The 21,546-nt window shown below is 32.2% G+C and overlaps 1 protein-coding gene across 4 annotated transcripts; it reads right to left on the reverse strand.

The window, feature by feature from the left end:
- Positions 1-327: 327 nt before the first annotated feature.
- On the reverse strand, positions 328-19,728 carry LOC110022929 (DEAD-box ATP-dependent RNA helicase 17). 4 transcript variants are annotated; one of them, XM_020722092.1, is made up of 10 exons: positions 19,471-19,728; positions 19,309-19,381; positions 19,060-19,169; positions 15,305-15,448; positions 7,580-7,688; positions 7,040-7,407; positions 6,851-6,936; positions 2,474-2,778; positions 983-1,229; positions 328-820 (listed from the first exon to the last, which is right to left on the reverse strand). In XM_020722092.1, exons 1-10 carry the CDS (start codon positions 19,607-19,609, stop codon positions 575-577), a joined length of 1,827 nt encoding a protein of 608 aa, XP_020577751.1. In that variant the 5' UTR covers positions 19,610-19,728; the 3' UTR covers positions 328-574. The 4 variants fall into 4 exon arrangements, with proteins under 4 accessions (XP_020577751.1, XP_020577752.1, XP_020577754.1 ...); XM_020722093.1 differs by having other exon boundaries at positions 6,863-6,936; positions 19,471-19,727; XM_020722095.1 differs by lacking the exons at positions 19,309-19,381; positions 19,471-19,728 and having other exon boundaries at positions 15,305-15,392; positions 19,060-19,162.
- Positions 19,729-21,546: the final 1,818 nt, after the last annotated feature.

Raw genomic sequence — 21,546 nt, forward strand, 5'->3', positions numbered from 1 at the left:
CATGTAAGTTTATTGTTATTTACAAATTACAAAAAAGAAATAAATACATGAGATGATATTTATGATTATTAATGTGACCATACATGAAAAATAAAGAACAAAGAATGAGTTTATAATAAACTTATCACAATTTTATCTTTGCATCCATCAATCTAAATATTTTTCAAATGCAACATCATACTATTTATAATAATATAATATAACAATTTGTATTGAAAAAAATACAAAAACAAGCAAAAAGTATCTTTCAAACAAACCATGCAAAAATGCATGTTAGACACATTGAACAATTTTAGGCAGGATTGCAACTAATTTGAGGCTGGATTATAGATGGTAAAAACATTGCTTGTACATGATAAATGCCTAATGTATACAATATACATCAATATCATGGCTGATCACCAACTACAAAATCCACCAAAAATGAAAAAGAACATATAAAAAAAAGCAAGCACTCAAAACTGTCCCATCAAATACCACCAAAACCATGAGCTTCTACCAACTCTCAATTCTATTTACAGCTGAAACCAAAAAACCCAAAACTGAAGACCTGATCCAGAGCTTACAATCACATTTAAATAGCAGAAAGCTGTCTCCTTTTGGATGGCTTGCCTTTCCCCTGGCCCTTCTGTCTTTTCTTAACTTGCTTCTGTAGAGATTTGGACACCAAAGAAGGTTGGTCTTTAAGTCCGAAGCTCCTGGCCACATGTCCCAGGTGAAGCTTTTTCAACATGAAAATCTTCTTCAGCTCCCCTCTATGGGCTGTGTACGCTCGAACCCAAGTGCAGAATGCGTTCTTCGCTAGTTGCTTCATTTTTGGCTGGATATATCAAAATTATAAGCCACTTATATGATGAACTGAAGTAATGTGCTTACAAAGAAGGAAATTTAATTCAATATTCTCTAATAACATGATTATGCTTCTTGGAATGAATATTTGATATTAGGAGGTGAGTTTCATTTCATTGGGGGACAGAAATACCTCAGAAAAAACAAAACTTTCAAGTGCCTTCTGAAGCAATATTATCCAGGGATGTGTGTCTAAGGACAGAAACTTCTGATGATGTTGCTTCTGGCCGTAAAAGAGAGGTTTATCGAGAAGCATTTGAAGTGGATATTCGGTTAATGAAACGCCATGCTTCTTCAGTTCATGTAAATAATCAATTTCAACTGGCTGAAGGAATAGCAAGGCTTCTCCCTTCTCGCCCAACCTTGCAGTCCTTCCAACCCTGTTGAATGAAGACAACAGAAAAATATTAATCTCCCGTATATAGCCCAAAAGGAAACATGGCAACCAAAAAGAACTATATTACATTGGCTTGTGATTTTAGGAATAAAGGTTTTTCGAAAGCTATCCAAATATTTAAATTTTACAAAACTACAGATTTCATTTGCGAAGTTAGGCCATTATACTGATGCATTGCACTGGAGTTTGTAAATAAGTATCTAACGGGAGAAAACCAAAGCTTGATTATTATGGTTCTCAATTTAAGATAATAAATACCCCGCTAAAAATAAGTGTATCTTTTGCTAATAAAACGAAACAAGTATGAAATATTAATAGACATGACGAATCAAGCTCATCCTCAAAGAATTGAAAATGGTAGTTCAAAGAATAGAGATAATGACTTATCTTCACCTGCACTTGATTCTGCTACCATTTGTTCAATAATTCTTGCAGGTTTAACTTATTCACATTGCATATCAAAAGTGATATTACTTATCTTATTAGAAAGAGAAAAATAAAATTCGAAAAAAACATGTTAATTAAGTGCATTTAGGAAATCAATAAATTTTATTAGTTCATCTAGACTAGTAAAGATCCTCGAATGTATCATTCTTAGTCCATCAGCACCCATACAGACGCTCAGAAATAAGAATGTTAGTGTAACCAAATTTCTTTGGGCATCAAAACCTAAATATTTGTGGCAGATATCTTCACGGAGGATTAATAAACACAAGTTGGTAAACAACTTTTTTTATATGCAAATTGGAACAATGTTTTTTAGCCGCAGCAATGAACTATGATAAAAATGTTTCGGGGCATTTACGTACATGCCACCCAATTCCTATAATACTTACATACCTAACACCCAAACTTTGTTTTTTTACATTTCTACCACCCATATCTTTCGTATCACATAAAAATACCACCATTTTAACTTTTCAAAAGTGAAATAAACCTTTTCATGCATATGTAAGGTGGTATGTAAATAAAAATTGAAGTTTTAGTGTTAGATATGTAAAGAGAAAAGTGTCAAAATGATTTCCCGGCTCTTTATAAAAGTTGGTCCACTCCAGAGATCAATTTAACTCATATTAAAAGAGTTTTGACAATTAATTTGACATTTTATTTAGACTCTCAGACTAATATGACCTCATGTATATAATCAGATAAAAATTTTGGCACTTGACATGTGAATACATAGATATTGAGTGGTATGCATGTAAATCTTCGCAATGTTTTTCATACCTGTGCACGTATTCAGAAGCCTCACCAGGAGAATCATACTGAATTATACATGTAACCTTGGGAAAATCCAGACCCCTTGCTGCTACATCTGTGCAGAGAAGCATTGCTGATTTTTCATTTTTAAAGTCTTGAAATGCGGTCCTTCGATCTTCATGTGCCATGTTTCCGTGTAACCTGAACGCATTGCACGTGATAAACGTACTCCTCAGATCCATCTCTTGATGCGGGTTGGCGGACCATTTGAACTCTTTCAAAAGAAAAAAATGGAAATCTACAGCATCACATGTAGAAAGGAAGACCACAATCTGTACAATAATCCTGTAAGAACTTGAATGCCGAAACAGAAGAAAAAAAGCAGGCTGAAAAAGTAATAAGGAAAAATGAGAGAACAAAAATGAAATTATTACATCAATGAAAACCACTTTATCACTGATGAAAATAATAATAAGAATAATGTGATTATAATATGCTATTTCTAATGCTACATTTCAATCAATATGTTATTTTCCATATGAGTGAACTACAAATAATTATTCATGTAAGTATACTAAGATAATTTTCCAAACCTTTGTAATTTAAGATATTAATACTAAAATATTATAAATATTAAATTATAATATATTAATATCAAATAAATAATAAAACAATTTTTATTTAACCAAAACTTATTTAATAATATATCAACTATCATGAAATTTAATATCAAATCTTAGCAAATTACTTATTGAACAACAAACAAGCTAGTTCACAAATCATAGCAAATTACTTATTTAACTAATTGAATTTTGTTCGAGTTTTATTTATTTAGCCTTCGAGATTTTAAAAGGAGTTCATATTTTCTTAATTATTAATTTGGACAAAATTAAAAGCAATAATCGAGCCAAATTTGATTTGTTCATTGTTCCTGCCAATAAATTTGAATATGTCCACTTTAACCTTTTCACTATAAAAAAACAGCACTTTTTAAGAAATAATTCAAATTATCAACCTAACCTCATACCTCTCATTAAACTTGAAAAGAAATTTAAATTCTAGTGATATTTCCACAGTATTCATTCAGAAGTATATCTTATCGGTTTTTGTTTCTGATGCATCATTCATTAGATTTTTTTGTATTAATAATGATCAACATGAAGGTGCAACCATATGGTCTATATCAATTTGAACTAAAGTGACTGGGGTTTCTAATGAATCTGAGATACTCAAGATGAGAAACAAAACAGAATAATAATTTAAAGCTCGTCAGTTCAAATCATCAAGAAAACTGGTCAATTTTAATGTTAAGCACGCCAAACAAACTATAGTAGAAATTCTCCCATAAACTAGAGTTTCCAAGTTGCCTTAAGCATTACTGTAAAATAGAAAATGCTTTACCTCGAAACAATAAAGCTATAAGGAGGAATGCTTAACACTATTATTGAGTACTGATTATGGCAATTGAATTAGAGGGCTAGTAGGTGGAAATAGCCACATCAATAACTTGGCAGGAATAATAGCAAAACAGCAAAAGAAAAAAATAAATAAAAAGGAAATTGTGGTTAGCTAGCTATAATGAAATAATAGGAATCAAAAGGCTGCATAGAGCAACAATAGCCGGAGAAGAAGCTGAGGCTACCAATTATGCAATCAAATTATAAAGCTTTATGAACTTCCTTTTCCTCCACAAAATTATATAATAATGTAAATACTTTTAATTTTTATCAATATAAAATAAGGTGTATTAAAATCTCATATCAGATTGAAATAATATTAATATTTGCTTGTACGTAATGACTTTCTACTAATAATTCTTTGATGAGTTTCCTTCGAATTATCTTTGCATCCTCTTATTATTCTCTTGAACAGTATAATTATCATTTATTCATGCAATCAATTATACTATCATGGACAGTCCACCCTCCAACTAAATCATTTGATATCAGACTCATAAATCTAGGCATCTATCACATGTTAGGAAAGTTTGGTGAAATCCCTCTCTCATTAAAATATTTATTTATGTAATTAATTGTGCTTTCAAAATTCCCTCATGAATATTTTTCTCCTCACATCTTTCATCAATCCCAGGGAGATTTAAGTGCTTAATAGCCATCTTATGTTGATTTTTTGGTAATTCTCTTTATAAAATTGCTTGAACAGTGAATTTATCTCTTTCTATTTTTAATTGTTGTTCAGGGCTTTTCATAAATTGTTATGTTATTTGTCCTTCAATTTTATAAAAATTATAGGGTTCGATATCTAGATAGTGTTAATTTTTTGGTATGTCGACCAACCTTCGAAAAATATTTCAAATGGATAACTTAATATTTTTGTTTTTCTAGTTAATTAAAAATATTAATCCCAATTATCTTAATTTGCTTCCAATTGCTTTGTTTCCTTGCTTTTTTCTTTCATGGCTATGCTTTCTCTTCTACTTTATTTTTATTTTTATCATAGCAATGTTGTGTCTAACCACAATAAATATTTTAACTCTGCAAACATAGTTCCATGAACTATGGTGAAAAATAACAAAAAATGATACAAATCATCTTCAAGATCCATTTAAAGAAGAATAAAATCATCATCAATTCATGAAAAAATTTAATTTTAAAAATTGCTATATAGCCACCATCATAATTGAAATTTGGGAAGAAATTATACTTCAATTTCATTATGAAAATAAAAAACATTTTATTTACTTTATGAGAATATTATGTCATCAACATTTTCAATTAAAGGTGGAGCAATCAATGAAGATATAAATCATCACAAAAGCATTTATTGGGATATATTCTTTTTTAAGAGGGATAGCAAAAATTTAAGCAGGAAAACAAAGCAAAGAACATCATCTTTTCTCTCATGCCCTTCCATATTCACTGCATCGAAGCTTCGCATGCATCATAATCAAGGATCTCTTTAGTTAAGTAATATGGTCATCATTTATACAATAAAACCATGAAGATCATTGTACTTGCTCTTTCCTTCACGAAATTATGTAATAATATGTATTTTAGTACTTATAAATATAGAAATGAGTTGTTTTAGAAAATTATATTGAGCTAAAATAAAGTTAAATGATGCTTGTACACAATGAAAAGTAAATGGCTATTTCCTATTAGAGTTCCTCGTTGATTTTCCTTTATAATTATCTTTGTATCCCCTTTACTTATTTTTTAAAATTCACCATCATAATTTTTTTATGCCATCAAATAAATATCTTTTCATGGATAACCCAACCTCAATCTACATCATAAAAGACTCATTATCAAATAGTTATGTTTAGGCTAGATTTGAATTTTTATGCAATTACTTGCTTCTTAAATAATAAATTTGATTATCATAAATGTATATAGTAATTAAGGTTTGAAACCAATTACAAAATATCCAATAACCCCTCTCTCTCTCTCTCTCTCTATCTATCTATCTCGTGCAATCACAATGCCAACAACACCATCCAAGGAAAAACTGAGGAATGCAATTATTGTTCTCTTCTATGTAGCTATTAACAGAGAATTTTCTATTGTTAAGGGGTAAATTCAGAGAAAGATAAAGTGAGACGGGAAGCACGTGCTGAAGAAAAAGCGGTGTAAGGATTAAATGAAAGAAAAAATAACTATGATTTTTATGAACAATTACTTCCTAATTTCTTTTTTCTCAAACATCAAATCATAATATGAAAAGGTCATTATTATATTTGATCGCATATGAAGCTCAAATCTTTGCAAACCTCATAAAACAATTTAGAAAATCCTACTAGTTTGACAGTGTTACGCAACATTATTGTCAAGTCAATTTAATATCATAAAAAGCCAATATTTTGATGTCGGATTCATTTTGAATCAGACGACACTAATGAATGATGATAAGCAACAATGATAACTAGTACAACATATTGCAGCGCTAAGTAGATATATCAAATGCAGCTTAAATAAGCCATATTAATTTGTTTAGCTTTCAAGGGAGAAAGTTTGGAATCTAACTGAGCAGAAATTTGTGTGGCAGTTCAAATCCTGCAATATCAAACTGTAGCACAGGAGCCAAGGGCAATTTGTTTCTTCATTTCAATTTTTGGATCCTAAATTCACAGTAAAATTAGACAAAAAAAAAAAATTTACAGAGACAAAACTTAAATCCGACAAAACAATATTCAAACAGAAGTTAAAGTTTAGCAGATTTTCAGTATCAATAGAAAAGAAAATTCAATACTGGCTATAAATTGAAAACATTATAAAAGATGGATAGTCCTCTCATTTAGCAATAAAACTAAGCTGAGAATATAGCAATTAAATGTTTCTACAACACCAGAATTTTAATATCCAGAAAATAACATTATCCTATTATTCTCCACATTATAGACAAAAATAACAGATCTAGTAAAACTAGAAGTGAGAGCAGCCCTACATGTAAGTTTACCTTCTGGGAACCAGCTTTTTCAAACAAACTCTTAATAATGGAAAGAAGTAACACCATCCTCGAACCACAGGAGACTGCACAGTAGAGGTAAAATAAGTTGTCCTCAGCAAACCTTAACAAAAAAATACATTTATATCTGACAGACATTCCAATATGTGAAAGTTTTCATAAAGTCACCTTTTACATATCTCTGAATTAATTGGGAGGGAAGGATATAGTTTTCTGTTGCTTCACTTGGTAAAGGGCCTAGATTTTCTAATTTCCCATCACTGTCAGAATCTAACAATAATAGCCGTTTTACCGAAGTACTTGTTGTTATGCACGAAACTTTATTGTCATCCAGACCAATCATTACAGGATTTTGTAAGCTAATATTAGCCAAATGATTCACCTTTTCATTCAAAGTTGCTGAGAGAAGTAAAGTCTGCCTTGAAATTTTGTTACGCTTTGTCCTCTCGTTCTCCCCGACAACAGCACTATTTTGTCTGGAACCCAAAAAATCAAGAATTTCTTCTATTGCTTTGCCATACCCCAGTTCGAGAATCCTGCCAATGAATAACAAAATAATAGGCACATCAGTCCATGTAAAAAACGTAAGATTATCAGAAATATTACATGTAAAATGCTATATTGATGATAACCAAAATGTAAAATGAATGCTAGAATGTTATATGTAAGTCAAATAGCAACAACAAGAAATCCAAAAATGAGTCAAACCTGTCTGCTTCGTCATAAACAATCCACTGAAGGTTTGTGTATATGAACGATGAGGTATGCTTTAGATGATCCAATAAGCGTCCAGGAGTTGCAATAAGTATTGATATTCCTGAAACAAAATATGCCAACAAAACTTAGCATTGAGATCATCAAGCAAAAAATATCATTTTTGTAAGTAGAATGATATTTCAGGTTTCATGGCACACATTATCATATATAAATTATCATGTTTGTTTCAAACAGCTTTCTACATATGTTGTGTTTTAGATCATCACCACAACTCTGTTTTGGAAACTACTTTTTTGCTGCTTTTAAGAAAACTTTCTAGTGAAAAGCTGTTTTTTGCAACCAACTCTGTTAAAATGTGGTGGTAGTAAAAAATTTAATGCCTTGCTTCTTGGAAGGAAAAAAATAATTTTATAATTCTCATTACAGTTTTCTAAGAAATTTATTTCCCTACCATAGCTTTATAAAAACTTTTACAAAAAGTTGTAGTCGTCTCAAACAGACCCTTGGATATTTCAATTCTAGCAAAAATCCCAAAAAGAGAACCAAAAATGGAAGACTGTGACGGGCAGAAATCAAAAAATTTACGGCTTGCGCTGGTCAGGAAGAAAAAGCAAAATAGGAAATTGTTGGGGTTGGAGACGAAATTAGAAAATGAAAGGGAAAATGTTGATAAAATGTGGAATTGAAAAATCAAATCACAGCGTTTACCACTCGACCAAAAACATTAAGATTTCATTATATCCACGTATATTTCTTATTTAATTAAGAATGTAAATAAGGAAATAAAGTTGGAAAGGTGTACTAACTTTGTAAATAGCTTTTGTAAATATAAATCATGTCCAGTCTTGTGATAACGTAAAAAACTGACAAGAATTTCTCTTTCTCTCATGGAATCAAAGCCTACCCTGACTCTGCTTGAAGTCATTCCACTCTTTATTGCCCTGTCGGAAGTGATGTATACCCTTTCTATAGATGAAAGCATTAACTTCAATTATATGTTTTATGCCATAGCCAAAGAATTATGAGATAACAGGAATTATATTTACTCTGATCTAGGACATCAATCCCAAAACTTGAGTTGAGACTCAATTTTGGAGATATTCAGCAAGGAAAACATTTTATCACTGAATACTTCTCGACTCTCAGAAGCTTGTAGATAGATCTGGATCTATTCAATGTTTATGAATGTAAGTCTAAAAAAGAAGACGTCATTATTAAAGAAAAAGTTAAGGTTGATCATAATTAAAAATTTCTTATAGGGCTCAATGTGCAATTTGATGAAATCCAAGATAGAATTATTGGTAGATCTCCGCTTCCCTCTATTAACAAAGTATCTTCTAATGCACCAAGTGAAGAAAACCAAAGTCTTCTTACAGCAGGAAAAAAAAATTTCTAAAGAATCTACTGGATGTGGCTTTAACTGTTGTCAACAAAATTGCCCATAAAGTGATCAATTAACTGGAAAGAAATGATAATCTCAGGTCTGGTGATCGGTGTAACCATCCTCATCACACCCAAGAAACTTGTTGTAAAATTCATGGCAAATTTTCAAAGCAGAGAACGGCATATAATGAGAGGGGAATGATGGAAACCTATCAGGGAATCATGCAAAATGAATTAAACGGCAGACCTTTCAGCAGAGGGCAGATGGATCATATTCAAAAATATCTAAAATCCAATTATTCATGTGGTAATACCAGTGCCTCTTTCGTGAAATCAGGCATCAATCCGAATGCCCCCTCTTGTTCAAGTATCCTCCTATCATAGAACTAGGAGCTTCTGATCCATGACAAGCTTTTTAATCTAATTTAACTCCTCACCTGCTATGAAGATAAAAGAACTTGTACTATTAATCCTAGTTTCACTTATTGCTGCAAAAGGACTGAAATAGATATTTTAAAATTCAATCTCAAAGGTAATTGACATGATCCAAACTTGTAAAGTTGTAATCTCATTGGTGAGTAAACTATCTAAGATTCTAATTGTTGTCTCGCCATCCTTAAATCTCATAATTAATTCAGAACCAATTTTTGGGGAGGACAAATGGCAGTGCTACTATGCTAAGATGATCAATGGATTTTACTACTTTGATAACTTTAAATTAAAATGGCTGATAGTATTGGTGGTATAAATTTGATCCGTGTTCGTGAAAAATAATATTTTGGCGTCGTAAACTAGGACGCAGTAGTCTTTCTTATCTTAAAAATACATATCCTAGGTTATTTAAAAACCATCTCTTTTAACATAACGTGATATTTTAAGCAAATTAACTGCTATTTCTCATTCCAATAAAAAAGGTTGGTGATATTCATTGATGAACATACAATCTTTAAAGAACAAACTCGCTTATGTTAGATCTACTTGATGAGAAAAAATTCTTAAGTTGAAAATTGATTTAAAAATTTTTATAGGTGATTGAAGATTTTCTCATTCCAATAAAAAAGGTTGGTGATATTCATTGATGAACATACAATCTTTAAAGAACAAACTCGCTTATGTTAGATCTACTTGATGAGAAAAAATTCTTAAGTTGAAAATTGATTTAAAATTTTTTATAGGCGGTTGAAGATCAATTACAAACAAAAATATTCATTCTCCACACCTATAATGAAAAAGAATAAGATATGAAAACTTTAAAAAATTTTTGAAGATAATGATATCACACATCAATGTAACTGTAAAGATAGTCCTTATAAGCGTAAAAACAAACAGCTAGGAGTTGCAAAAGCTATAATGACTTTAAGAAATATTCCCAAACATTTATCGGTTGATTCTACTTTTACAGCATATTATTTGATCAATAGAATCTCAACTTGTATTTTGAAGTACAAAATACCTGACCTTTGTTTTTTACTAGAATACAAATATACTATGATGGTTAAACTATTTTGTTCATAAACCTAATAAATTTTAATCTTGATCCGATGTGTCTTTGTAGGCTATGCTTTAGAACAAAGAGAATACATCGTATAATTCACAAACTAAAAGTTTTCATAGTACGAATGTTTCTTTTGAAGAAATTCAGCCCACCATAACCAAAATTCCTTTTGGGGGTAGATGAAAATAATATTTGTAACGCTCATATTCCCTTACCAACCACTATTTTACCAAATATCCTTATTGTATTCAAGAAAAGCATGCCATGGGATAAGTTGCTACAAATACAAGGAAACTTTACCCATTATTGTCAAGTCTATATGTATTACAACTTACAAGAAGCGGGCGGAGAAAAATAAAATAAGAAATTTACAACAAGCAAAAAGCCTAACCATATAATCAGCAAAGGATTAATCAGAAAACTCACTAATAATCATAAAAAAACTGTAGGTGCTTAAATTAGTTCATCTAATGCTCGTCCTAATATCAGACCCTCTAACCTTGAAATGCAAGTAGCTCTTAGAAAAGGAATTTGTGCCCCACAAAGCAACCCACAAGGCCTTCACTCAAGGATTTCTCACTTTTTCTTCCAATGAATATATAGGAAGCTCAAGGGGATCCAAATTAGAATCAGCAGTTGTAGAAAATAAAAGCTCTTGGAATTGAAACTTGCAAAATTATTGATCTATCTAAAAATAAAAAATTCTGAGATGCAAATGAGTGTTTTTTATCAAGTATAAATTTAATGGAAACATAGGAAAATAAAAGGCAAACTAGTGACAAAATGCTTTACTCAGACCTACAGGGTCAAAAATCAGAAAACATTTGCTTCTGTTAAAGAAAGAAACAAAATAAGGGTATTGTTTTCTTAGCAATAAACTCCATTTGGACACAACATTAGATGGACGTTAAAAATACCTTTCTTAATGGTGATTTAAGAGAAACATCCACGACTCTAACTTACCATGTTTTGAGGAAAAAACTTTGGAAAGTCCTTACGTAGACATAAAATATCGAAAGCATGGATTGAATAATTTGGGAATATCATAAAAGACTGGTTTTTAGCAAGTCAGAAATATCAAACAATAGTTCGTAGATATTTAAAGTTAATAAAAATTGCAATTTTACTTGTTTATTTTACTGGTTTAACCCTACAAGTGATGATGTTAAATATTAACGAACAAGAAAGGATAAAAAAAAAACTTGCAAACAGCCGGAACATCCACTGAACCTCATCATAAATTACAAATTGTCAAACCCAAGGACATTTAAGTAAATAAACAATACCAAAGATATTAGTTGAACATGATCATAAATTACAAATTGCCAAGCACAAGGACATTTAAGAAATTAAGAAATACCGAAGAAATCAAGGAAATCTAGCATATTCCATACACTTCCATATGTTACAATTACTTTTAGAATAATGATTTATGCAATCTCTAAGGCCAAGTCAACTTGAAGTTATTGACATGATCTTAAGATACTTATAGAGAAAACTCCAGAAAAAAAATTGAAGGAAATATACATTCGTAGCACACAATTCTTATGTACTTAAATTTCTGACATCTAATATTTCATATTTACATATATAGCACATTGATGTTTTAAAACTATGCATGAAAAAGTGTATATCACTTCTTAAAAATAGTAATAGTGCTATTATTGATATTAAATATTTGAATGCTACATGTGTAAATATGAAAGTTTATGTTAGATATGTAAATATACAAGAATTGTCTGCTATTTATGTAAATGCCCCTTAAATTTATTGCTCAAAATATAAAGACATCTACAAACCGAAGTCTCTAGCGATGTAGATTGGGTAGAAAACATTGTGGAAAAAGGGTCTAAATATGGTAATTGCATCTTTAGATAGAAGGAATCTTGTCATGTGGTGAATTGAAAAAGTAGAGCATGGTTGCTAGAAATTGAAATAGAATTTTTTATGTATGAAATTTATGAAACAATATAGATGCAGAGGATTATGAAAGAGTTCATTGGTTTCATGTCATCACCAATAAAGGTTTACTCTCATAACAAGGCAGCTATATTGATATCCCACACTTCAGCTCTTCATAATAAGGCTTAAAATATGATAGAAAATAAGCACCCGATTAAAAAATTGAAAATGGCACCCCAACAAAACAATAAATAGTTGACTCTCCATAATAAGCGATCTGACAACTTAGCCATCAAGCTCACTATGGAAGATACTTCCAATTAGTTTGAACGGAAGTGTTAAGATATCAAGTGTAGACTTTTGTTTGAGCATGGAATTGGAAAGGAAAAGCAAAAAAATAGAAGGTTGGCATTAGTTGCAGGCAAAAAAAACAAAATAGAATGCTTTTTGATAGCGGATTTAAGAAATTAGAAAAGAAAAAAAAATAAAAGATGAAATTCAAAATTCAAATCATAAAATTTTATGTTTAGTCAAACATCAAGATTTGACTAGTCATGTATACTTTATTTAATTGTCGATGTATATAGGGAAATTCATTAGGAATGGCTAGTTCATTAAGAATTTAGTAAATTAAGCAAAAATCATGTCCAACCACATAATAATGCGAGAAAATAATAAGAACACTTCAATGTTTTCATTAACTATTAATAAAAAAAAATTTGCACTATTTATTATTATAATATTTCTTGTTATCAAAAATATTATCTTTTATAGTATTTTTCATCATTGTTCTCTATAAGGACACATATGCTTGTGTCATAAAGAGAATAGAGTAAATTTAGTTCCAATTCTCCCCCTTTTAATATGGTATTAAAGCCATAATAGTCCACAACAATTTTGAACTTCTCAAAACACATTCTCGCCAAGACTACATAAACTTCCAATTTCTACCAGTCGGCCATCAAATTTCACTCTAAATGAGATTTGTATGCACACTACTAGCTTCTCCTTTCGTGACATCCTCATATGGACAACCTGCAACCAACCACCGTGAACCAATAAGACAATTGGTCTCTTATATTTCTCGCAAGATCTATACACATTTGCAATCCACCTATGCTCCCCATCGATTTTTATGACATTGGTTTTTGGCATAATCCCAACCCCTGATTTTTACCATAACCCCAACTCCTGTGTCGACACAAGCTATCAATATACTTCATCAACAATACTTATTGAAACCCACTATCAATATCTCTATTTAAGGTTCTATACATTCATTCCCTAATATAAATCTCGTTGCAAACTCTTTGCATCCAAGTCACACAACTCTCTTTTTTACAGATCGATCAAGTTCCTTTAGCGACACAATTTTTAAGGATATATTTAACTTCATCTTTGGTTACTACTATTTCTAAATGCAAGTTGACATCTTATATGCCATCATGAGTTAGTGGGAAGTATATTACCATATCTACATTGCAACATGTGTCAATTATTTATATCAAGAATATGCACTATTTCTTAGTATAATACTTTCTCAATATTCAATATATTCTCCTTTCTTATATTTCATTATTGACCTCTTACCCTAACTAAATTTAGACACATATATGCTTTTAGTATAAAGACAATTGGGTAAAGATATAGTATCGCCAAAATCTCTCTCTTCTAGCCATAATAGTCTAGAACAATTTTGAACTTTTCAAAACACATTCTCGCCAACACTACATATATTTCCAATTTCTACCAACCAACCATCACATTTCACTCTAAATGAGATTTATATGCACACTACTAGCTTCTCCTTCAGTGACATCCTCATATGGACAACCTGCAACCAACCGTCATGAACAAATAAGACAATTGGTCTATTCTATTTCTTGCAATATTTATTCACCTTTGCAATCCAACTATGCTCCCCATCGATTTTTATGCCAATGGTTTTTGTCATAACCCCAACACATGGTTTTTACCATAACCCCCCCAACCCCTGTGTCAACACAAGCTATCAATATACTTCATCAACAATACTTGTTGAAACCCTCTATCGATATCTCTATTTAAGGTTCTATACATTCATTCCCTAATATAAATCTCATTGCAAACTCTTTTCATTCGAGTCACATAACTCTCTTTTTTACAGATCGATCAAGTTCCTCTTGCGACACACAATTTTTAAGTAACGATGTATTTAACTTCATCTTTGGTCACTACTATTTCTAAATGCAAGTTGACATCTTCTATGCCATCACAATCTTGTGGGAAGTATTACAATATCTACATTGCAACATTTGTCAATTATTTATATCAAGAATATGCACTATTTCTTAGTAAAATACTTTTCAATAGTCAATATATTCCTTTCTTATATTTCATAATTGACCTCTTACCCTGACTAAATTTAGACACATATGCTTTAAGTATAAAGACAATTGAGTATAGATATAGTATTGTCAAAATCTCTCTCTTCTAGCACTTCCAAATTAAAATCCAAAAAGCAATCAATAACAAATTAAAATGAAGGAGCTGCAAGACAATTTCCAGAACAGAACTAATCTATTTATTCATCAATTTAAGTATTTTCAAGATACAAAATTCAAATCAAACGATGAATGCCAAAATGCCATATAAAAAATGAAAAGAATTCTGCAAGCAAAGTGACAAAAAAGCCAAGTTTATCCTTTCAAAATTACATTTATAAAAATAATTCTAAAATATTAGTATGTGATGCAAAATCAAGTAGAAAAGTATGAGTTAACAGCTCAAAACATCAAGGAAACCATCACATAGAGTAAATGAATTGGAAATGCAACCAAATTGGTGCTATAAGCACTATAAATATCAAAAACAATATTCATTTAAAGAAACAAAAAAAAACTAATGATAATTTCAAGGCAAATTTATGTACAATGAAAAAAAATACAAGACCAGACCTTTGCGTAGCCTAGCTTTCTCCTTCGTCCTGTTCTCGCCTCCCATGATAAATCCAGGCACTATCCAAATAAAACGACGCAGCAACTTCTGCAAAATTTCATGAACCTGCATGCATAATTCCCGTGTAGGCACAAGCACCAACACTGAAACGATTTATAAGCTCCAAAATAAAACATGAAGGCAAACATAAATTATATGCATGAGAGCAGGAATTAAAAAAAATGAGAATTCTTAAAGTCAACTCCAAATTGGTGGGATAAAGAAACAAACAAATGTTATCATTAAGCTTGTGGAAGAAATCAAATAATTTGTCTTCTACAACCTTAACTTATAAATTGAACAACTGTTGCTCGAATTCTAACATCGTTCTTCAAAGTTAAATCAGCTCTCTAGCATGCTTTTTTTTTTCTTAGCTTTTCCCACTGTTTAATTCCGATGCTTGAGCACAGTAAATGGCTTTCCTTGAATATAAACAAGCATAATAAAAATCAATTAAGATGTTCAAGCCTTAGTATAGCTTACAATACTCACAAATGAACATTTGATTTACATTTGGGATCAAATTTTTTATACAAGTTAATTATAAAGTTCCAGGTTGGTAAAAAGTTTGATAAGTAAAGGCACTTGGGCGTCGACCTTTTCAATGAGTAATTTCAGGGGAACAAAACTTAGCAAAAATGAGTTCCACCTTTCGCGTATGCATTAGACTTGTCTTAAATTTTATCAATTGATAACATTATGATGCATGGCTCCATGAACGTGTTTTATAATTGTACACGCATGATCCATTTTCTAGTTTCTTCAATTGTATTTGATTTTGTTTCTTCCGTATCTTGTATAAAATTATTTACCTGCCGAATGAAAGATAGTCACAGCAGCTTTGTTATTTATATGGACATGTTTTTCAACATATTATACTTTTGCCATTTCATCATATATTATTTATGCAAAAAAAAAAAAACAAATGAATTAGAAAAGAATGTTCACATAGAGAGAATAGGAATGAAAAAAGAGGAGAGAAGAATCAAAAGGAGAGGCCAATAGAGAGAATTGGAGCAAAAGTATCATTAGAACTAGTAAATATTGTCTTTTCTTGATCCTCATGAGCAATAAAAATTTGATGATAATCAGTATATCCATCTAAAAAGCAAAAATATTTTTGCCCAAAAAGTCTATCAAACATTTGATCCAGAAAAGGTAAAGGAAAGTGAAATTTCCTAGTGGCGGAATTTAATTCTTTATATTCAATACAAATTTGTCAACCAATGACTTGTCATGTTGGTATTAATTCTTGTTTCTTATTGATAGCAACAGTCACACCTTCTTTCTTTGGAACGTAGTTAATTGGACTTACCCAAGCACTGTCCTAGATAGGATATATAATTTTGGCATCTAACAAATTTAAAATTTTTTTCTTAACCACTTCTTTTATTATAGAGTTTAATCTCCTTTGAGGATCAAATTTCGGTTCGCGATGATCATCTAATAAAATTCTATGCATACAAATCGATTGATTGATTCTTTTGATATCACCTAATGTTCATCCAAAGGCTTTCTTATATTTTCTTAAAATCTCTAATAATTTATGTTCTTGTAATTCATTTAACTCTGATGATATTATAATTAAATAATTTAGATAAACCTCCAAAAAAACATATTCTAAATGTGCAGGGAGTACTTTTTTCAGGAGGTGTTTCAATTGAAGGAATAAGATTTTTATTTTTTTTCATAATGTCAAATAATTCAAATCTTTCCTAAACGCTGGAAATGGAGCGCGACACTAGCGCCTAGAAGTATTGGAAAAAAAAAGTGTAGCATCTCTGTGCCAATTATGGCGCCACGACACCAGCACGCAAATTTTGACGGTTTGAGCAGTTCAAACTTCAGTTTGTTGGTAAATGTATAGAAGGCCAAAGCACAAATTGGAGGGACCTTTTCACTTATTTTTCTTGTCATTCCTGAAAGAGGAATTGGAAGAGAACGCCAAAAGTTTCTGTAAAGAGATTAGAAGAGAAGAAAGGAAAGTGATTGGGAGGATTGAAAGAGTTGATTTTTTGTTGTGAGTGACATCTTCAAATTGCTTGTTTTTTAAGGAGATATGTCAATTTCATTGTGTTTTCTTCAGAACTTTTTTGTAAAGATTGGATTTTGATGTTTATGTACAAAACTAAGTTTGTTTTGATGAAATTTGCCATAAATAGTGAGTAGTCTTCTTGTTTCTCTCTTAAATTGAGATAGTAATTGTATAAGACTAAGGATTTGAGATTGTTTGGACTTTGATTGTAATTTAAAAGTGACTTGAGAGCTTAATTTACTTTCTCCTTGGCTAGTTGATTGTTAATATCCTTCTGAATATTGATATCTGGAAGGATTCCTTATGGAACAAAAGAGTTAACCACATGAAGTAGTTGAAATAGAAATATTGTCAATGGATTCATACAATCTTTTATGAGACATTTTCTTTTGAGGGAATCAGGAGTTTTAGGATACTGAACTTGAGATTGCTAATCTTCATTAGACCACCGAAAGGGGATAACGAATAATTATTCTCCTGATCGGCACGATTTTTAAATCTAATACTTAGTTTTATCAATCACTTGATCAATTTAAAAGGGAAAACTCTCAGACACCTGACTTTTTAAAAGAATCTTTTTGCTTGCTAGAATAAACTTGTTTTTCATAACTTTAAAATAGGTTTAAATTGAACTTGCTAATCTAAATTTTTAGGCTAAGATTGACAGCTATAAGCTAGAACTTTTCCTTTGAATTCAACTCAAATCTCTATAGGATCGACAACCGGACTCCAACCTCGGTATTGCCGATACTCCAAGTATACATGCACGAGAGGCCCGTGTTTTGCAGGCTAGACCAATTGCATTTAAGTTTTGGACAATGCGCAACCTACCCACAAAAGCACGAGTCATCCATTATTAAGCTTGTCAATAAGCAATGATGAGTTTTTCAATAAGAACACACTTGACTGCCTACCACCACAGTTGATCAACTGACAAGCATGGCCATTCAATTTGTGCCCACACATCCCTAAACACATTTCTCCACCGCATGCCTAAGAGATTTTCTTACCAAATAATTTGAGCAATCACCCTGAATTTTATCACGCAATCCGGATGGCCACTTCACATAGGCTCGAGTATAATGATCACTTAGACATTCAGACAATTGCCCGATTCTCATAAAAATTGTTGGGTTGTACCTCAACCTAGTCGAGCGAATTTCAATCCACTTGGCCAGTCGGCTGAAGTCCAAGCTAAACCAATCGCCTTAAGTTTTTGACATTGCACGACCAATTGACAAGAGCACGAGTCATCCAATATTAACCTTGTCAGCACAACCAAGTTGATCAATAAGAATACACTTGATTTTCACTACCACCAACGCAGATCAGCTAACACCTGACACACACCCACCTGCCATCATCATTTTGTATTGCATTAATTAGCTCAACTCCAACTACATTTGGTAATGTGTTGTTTTGAGGTAAACTTCATTTAATAATCAAAGATTAAATTAAGCAATGGCAACAGCCTATGCGTCTTTGTCCTGGTCCTGATGAACTTGTCAAAATAATTGCCTCTCAAATCTATTTCAGTTAATAGATGAACTTTCAATCACACGATCTTAATTTGTAAATATTTTGAACCCAACTGCCATAACATTATAGCATAATAAACATATATGAACTCCGACAAGTAAAATCCATTCCGGTGCGATACAAGCACCAATTAAGACTTACCAAAAGTCCCATCGGACCTCTCGACTCTGGGTACGCGCTTTTGAAGGAGGTTCACAATGGGTGCAAGATACACAATAGTCTTACCAGTGCCTGTAACCGCATTGACAAGTCTATAAAATCCCAGTTAAAGAATAAAATATGTACAAATCTAACTCTATACAAGTAAACATTTAGCAATAGCAAACAAAATGATTGTTTTAATGGAATTAAGCGCCTATTGAACCATCTAAAACCTAGTGAAAAGGATACGCATCTTTCCCAGAAAGTATAACTGGAATGGCCTGTGCCTGGATCTGAGTGGGTGCTACGAAACCCATCTTATCTGAAATTTTTTAAAAAAATAGACATTATAAGCAGGTTTATTTACTGTATTTAGAAAAGACAGTATCATAAAAGACAGCGGTGGAAGACCTTTGAGGTGTTCGCATAAACTAGGATGCAACCCGAGATCAACGAACGTACAGGAAGCGAATATCCCTTGGTCAACCCCTTTGTTTTCCATCGTCTTCTTCTCCCTTTTCTCCAGCCGGTCCCGATGAATTTCAATCATGGTGGAGGTTCGCCTCTCTTCTCAGATGCGTCCGGTCAGGGTTTTACGGTTTCTCGATACAAAACCCTAACGAGCCGGTTAAAACGAAATCGAGTGAAGAGCCGACCAGGTTCAGACGTTCTCGGCACCATTAGATTCGACCCGAGTAGGTATCCACGTATAGATGGACACACTTACCGCTGTATCTTAAATTGAAGAATTATTCCGCACAAATATAAAAGTGGTGCTCATATGATACATAACATTTTTTAATGAAAATATAACCATGATTAGGAGGTCCACTTTTCTGATCACATCTAGTCGCCTGAGCCAGAGCAAATAAGTCCAAAGCTGACCCAATCATGAAAATGGCTGGATGGCTTGAATATGAGTTGTTTAATCGGAAACAAGATTAAGAGAAATTGAATTCAATCAACATGGAGAAGCCGACTCAATGAAAGATATAGCCCCACGGCATCTTATTCTAATATAGGGGGTGTTCAGAAACTCCCCCTTCTATTATCAGTCGGACTAACTCACCCGCTCACCCGATTGAACTAGTCATGCCGACCCGAAGCCAATCAAGCTCAGCCAACAGGCAACGCTAACTATGCCAAGTCAATCGAACCAGCCATGTCGAGCACAAACCATACAAGTTCAGTTGAACGAGCGGATAGCTTTCAAGCGATAGGCTCACATATGTAAAATACTTGATTGTCTCGAATGTATCCTATTAAAAATGAGGCAAAAATGAAACATCATCGTATTGTTTTATCTCACATATAAATAGTGAGATAATTTCATTAACAAGATATGACGTGTCATTGTTCGTCAGTGCTCACTTCACTCTCTCTCTCTCTCTCTCTCTCTCGCAACAAATCTCCATGGTTGAGCCATTAGAGAGGTTCAAAACCCTGATAGCAATCCTATAAGGGCAAGACTGATGCAACTGAACCACGAGATGACACCAGAGATGGTCAGAGGATAAGAATGAGCCGCTCAGCTAAAAACGATATAAAATGATAATCGAGCTAATGATCACCACAAAAGTGCAGACTTAAGTAAGGATTTGGTTATTTAGCATCTCCAACCATCCTAGGAAAGCCCTGAGGGTCTTCATTAGAGGTAAAGGATAAACAATCATAGTTGGTCGATTCACGCCAACAAAGTGTAGACGATAGAGCTGGTCCATACCGACTAACTCGGCCAACAAATCTAATCCTATCAACCCAAAGCCAACAAAAGTCAACCAACCAAATCAAAAAGCAATTAAAATACCAAAAATACCCTAGTGCATACTCTTTGAAAGTTGAGATTAAAATATAATATCGTCGTTATGCACCATCTACTCTATAAATATAGAAATCATTTTGTGAATTACGGAGGGTTAACATGATTAATAAGAAGTTTTGTTGCTCTCTCCACTCTGTCCCTTTACTTGCATCATATTTTCTGGGTTCAATTCACAAACAAACATGATTTTACATAATTAAAAATAATTTTATTAAAACAAATTGTTATTGCAATTATATGACTTAGTCTTTATTAGAGCATATAAATATACAATATAATAAAGTTAATGAAAAATTTTTGTACATACCGTACAATTTTTATGTATTTACATATGATGCGTGCTAGAAAATTCGCGGCGGTAGAGTAAAGGATTATCGTTTTAGCGTTGCACAAAAATTCAGCACACACTCAGATGAAAATGAATCAAGCTGTAATAACACCAAAAGTTTTTACGTGGAAAACCCGTAAAAAGGGAAAAACCACGGGGTCTGGCCTAGTTGTAAAAATCCACTATAAGATGATGATTACAGATGCCCCTTGTCCCACAGGCGGGAAAGGGTTACTAGATTTTCACGTTATAACGTTGACTGATTACGTCTAGTAAGCGGTGGTTGACGGAGGTCAGCGGTGGTCAACGGTCGTTGTCGACGGTCGGGGGGGGGCGG

This window comes from Phalaenopsis equestris, unplaced genomic scaffold (assembly GCF_001263595.1).
Source record: "Phalaenopsis equestris unplaced genomic scaffold, ASM126359v1 Scaffold000203, whole genome shotgun sequence".
Lineage (NCBI taxonomy): Eukaryota > Viridiplantae > Streptophyta > Magnoliopsida > Asparagales > Orchidaceae > Phalaenopsis > Phalaenopsis equestris.

Excerpts from the sequence above, each read along its gene's own strand:
- LOC110022929 (XM_020722092.1), bottom strand. The coding sequence starts at position 19,609 with ATGATTGAAATTCATCGGGACCGGCTGGAGAAAAGGGAGAAGAAGACG. Across the intron at positions 2,779-6,850 it reads CCCAGAAGGTAAACTTACAT|ATTGTGGTCTTCCTTTCTAC; the intron begins GTAGGGCTGCTC and ends ATTATTGTACAG. Across the intron at positions 821-982 it reads AAAGTTTTGTTTTTTCTGAG|CCAAAAATGAAGCAACTAGC; the intron begins GTATTTCTGTCC and ends TGATATATCCAG.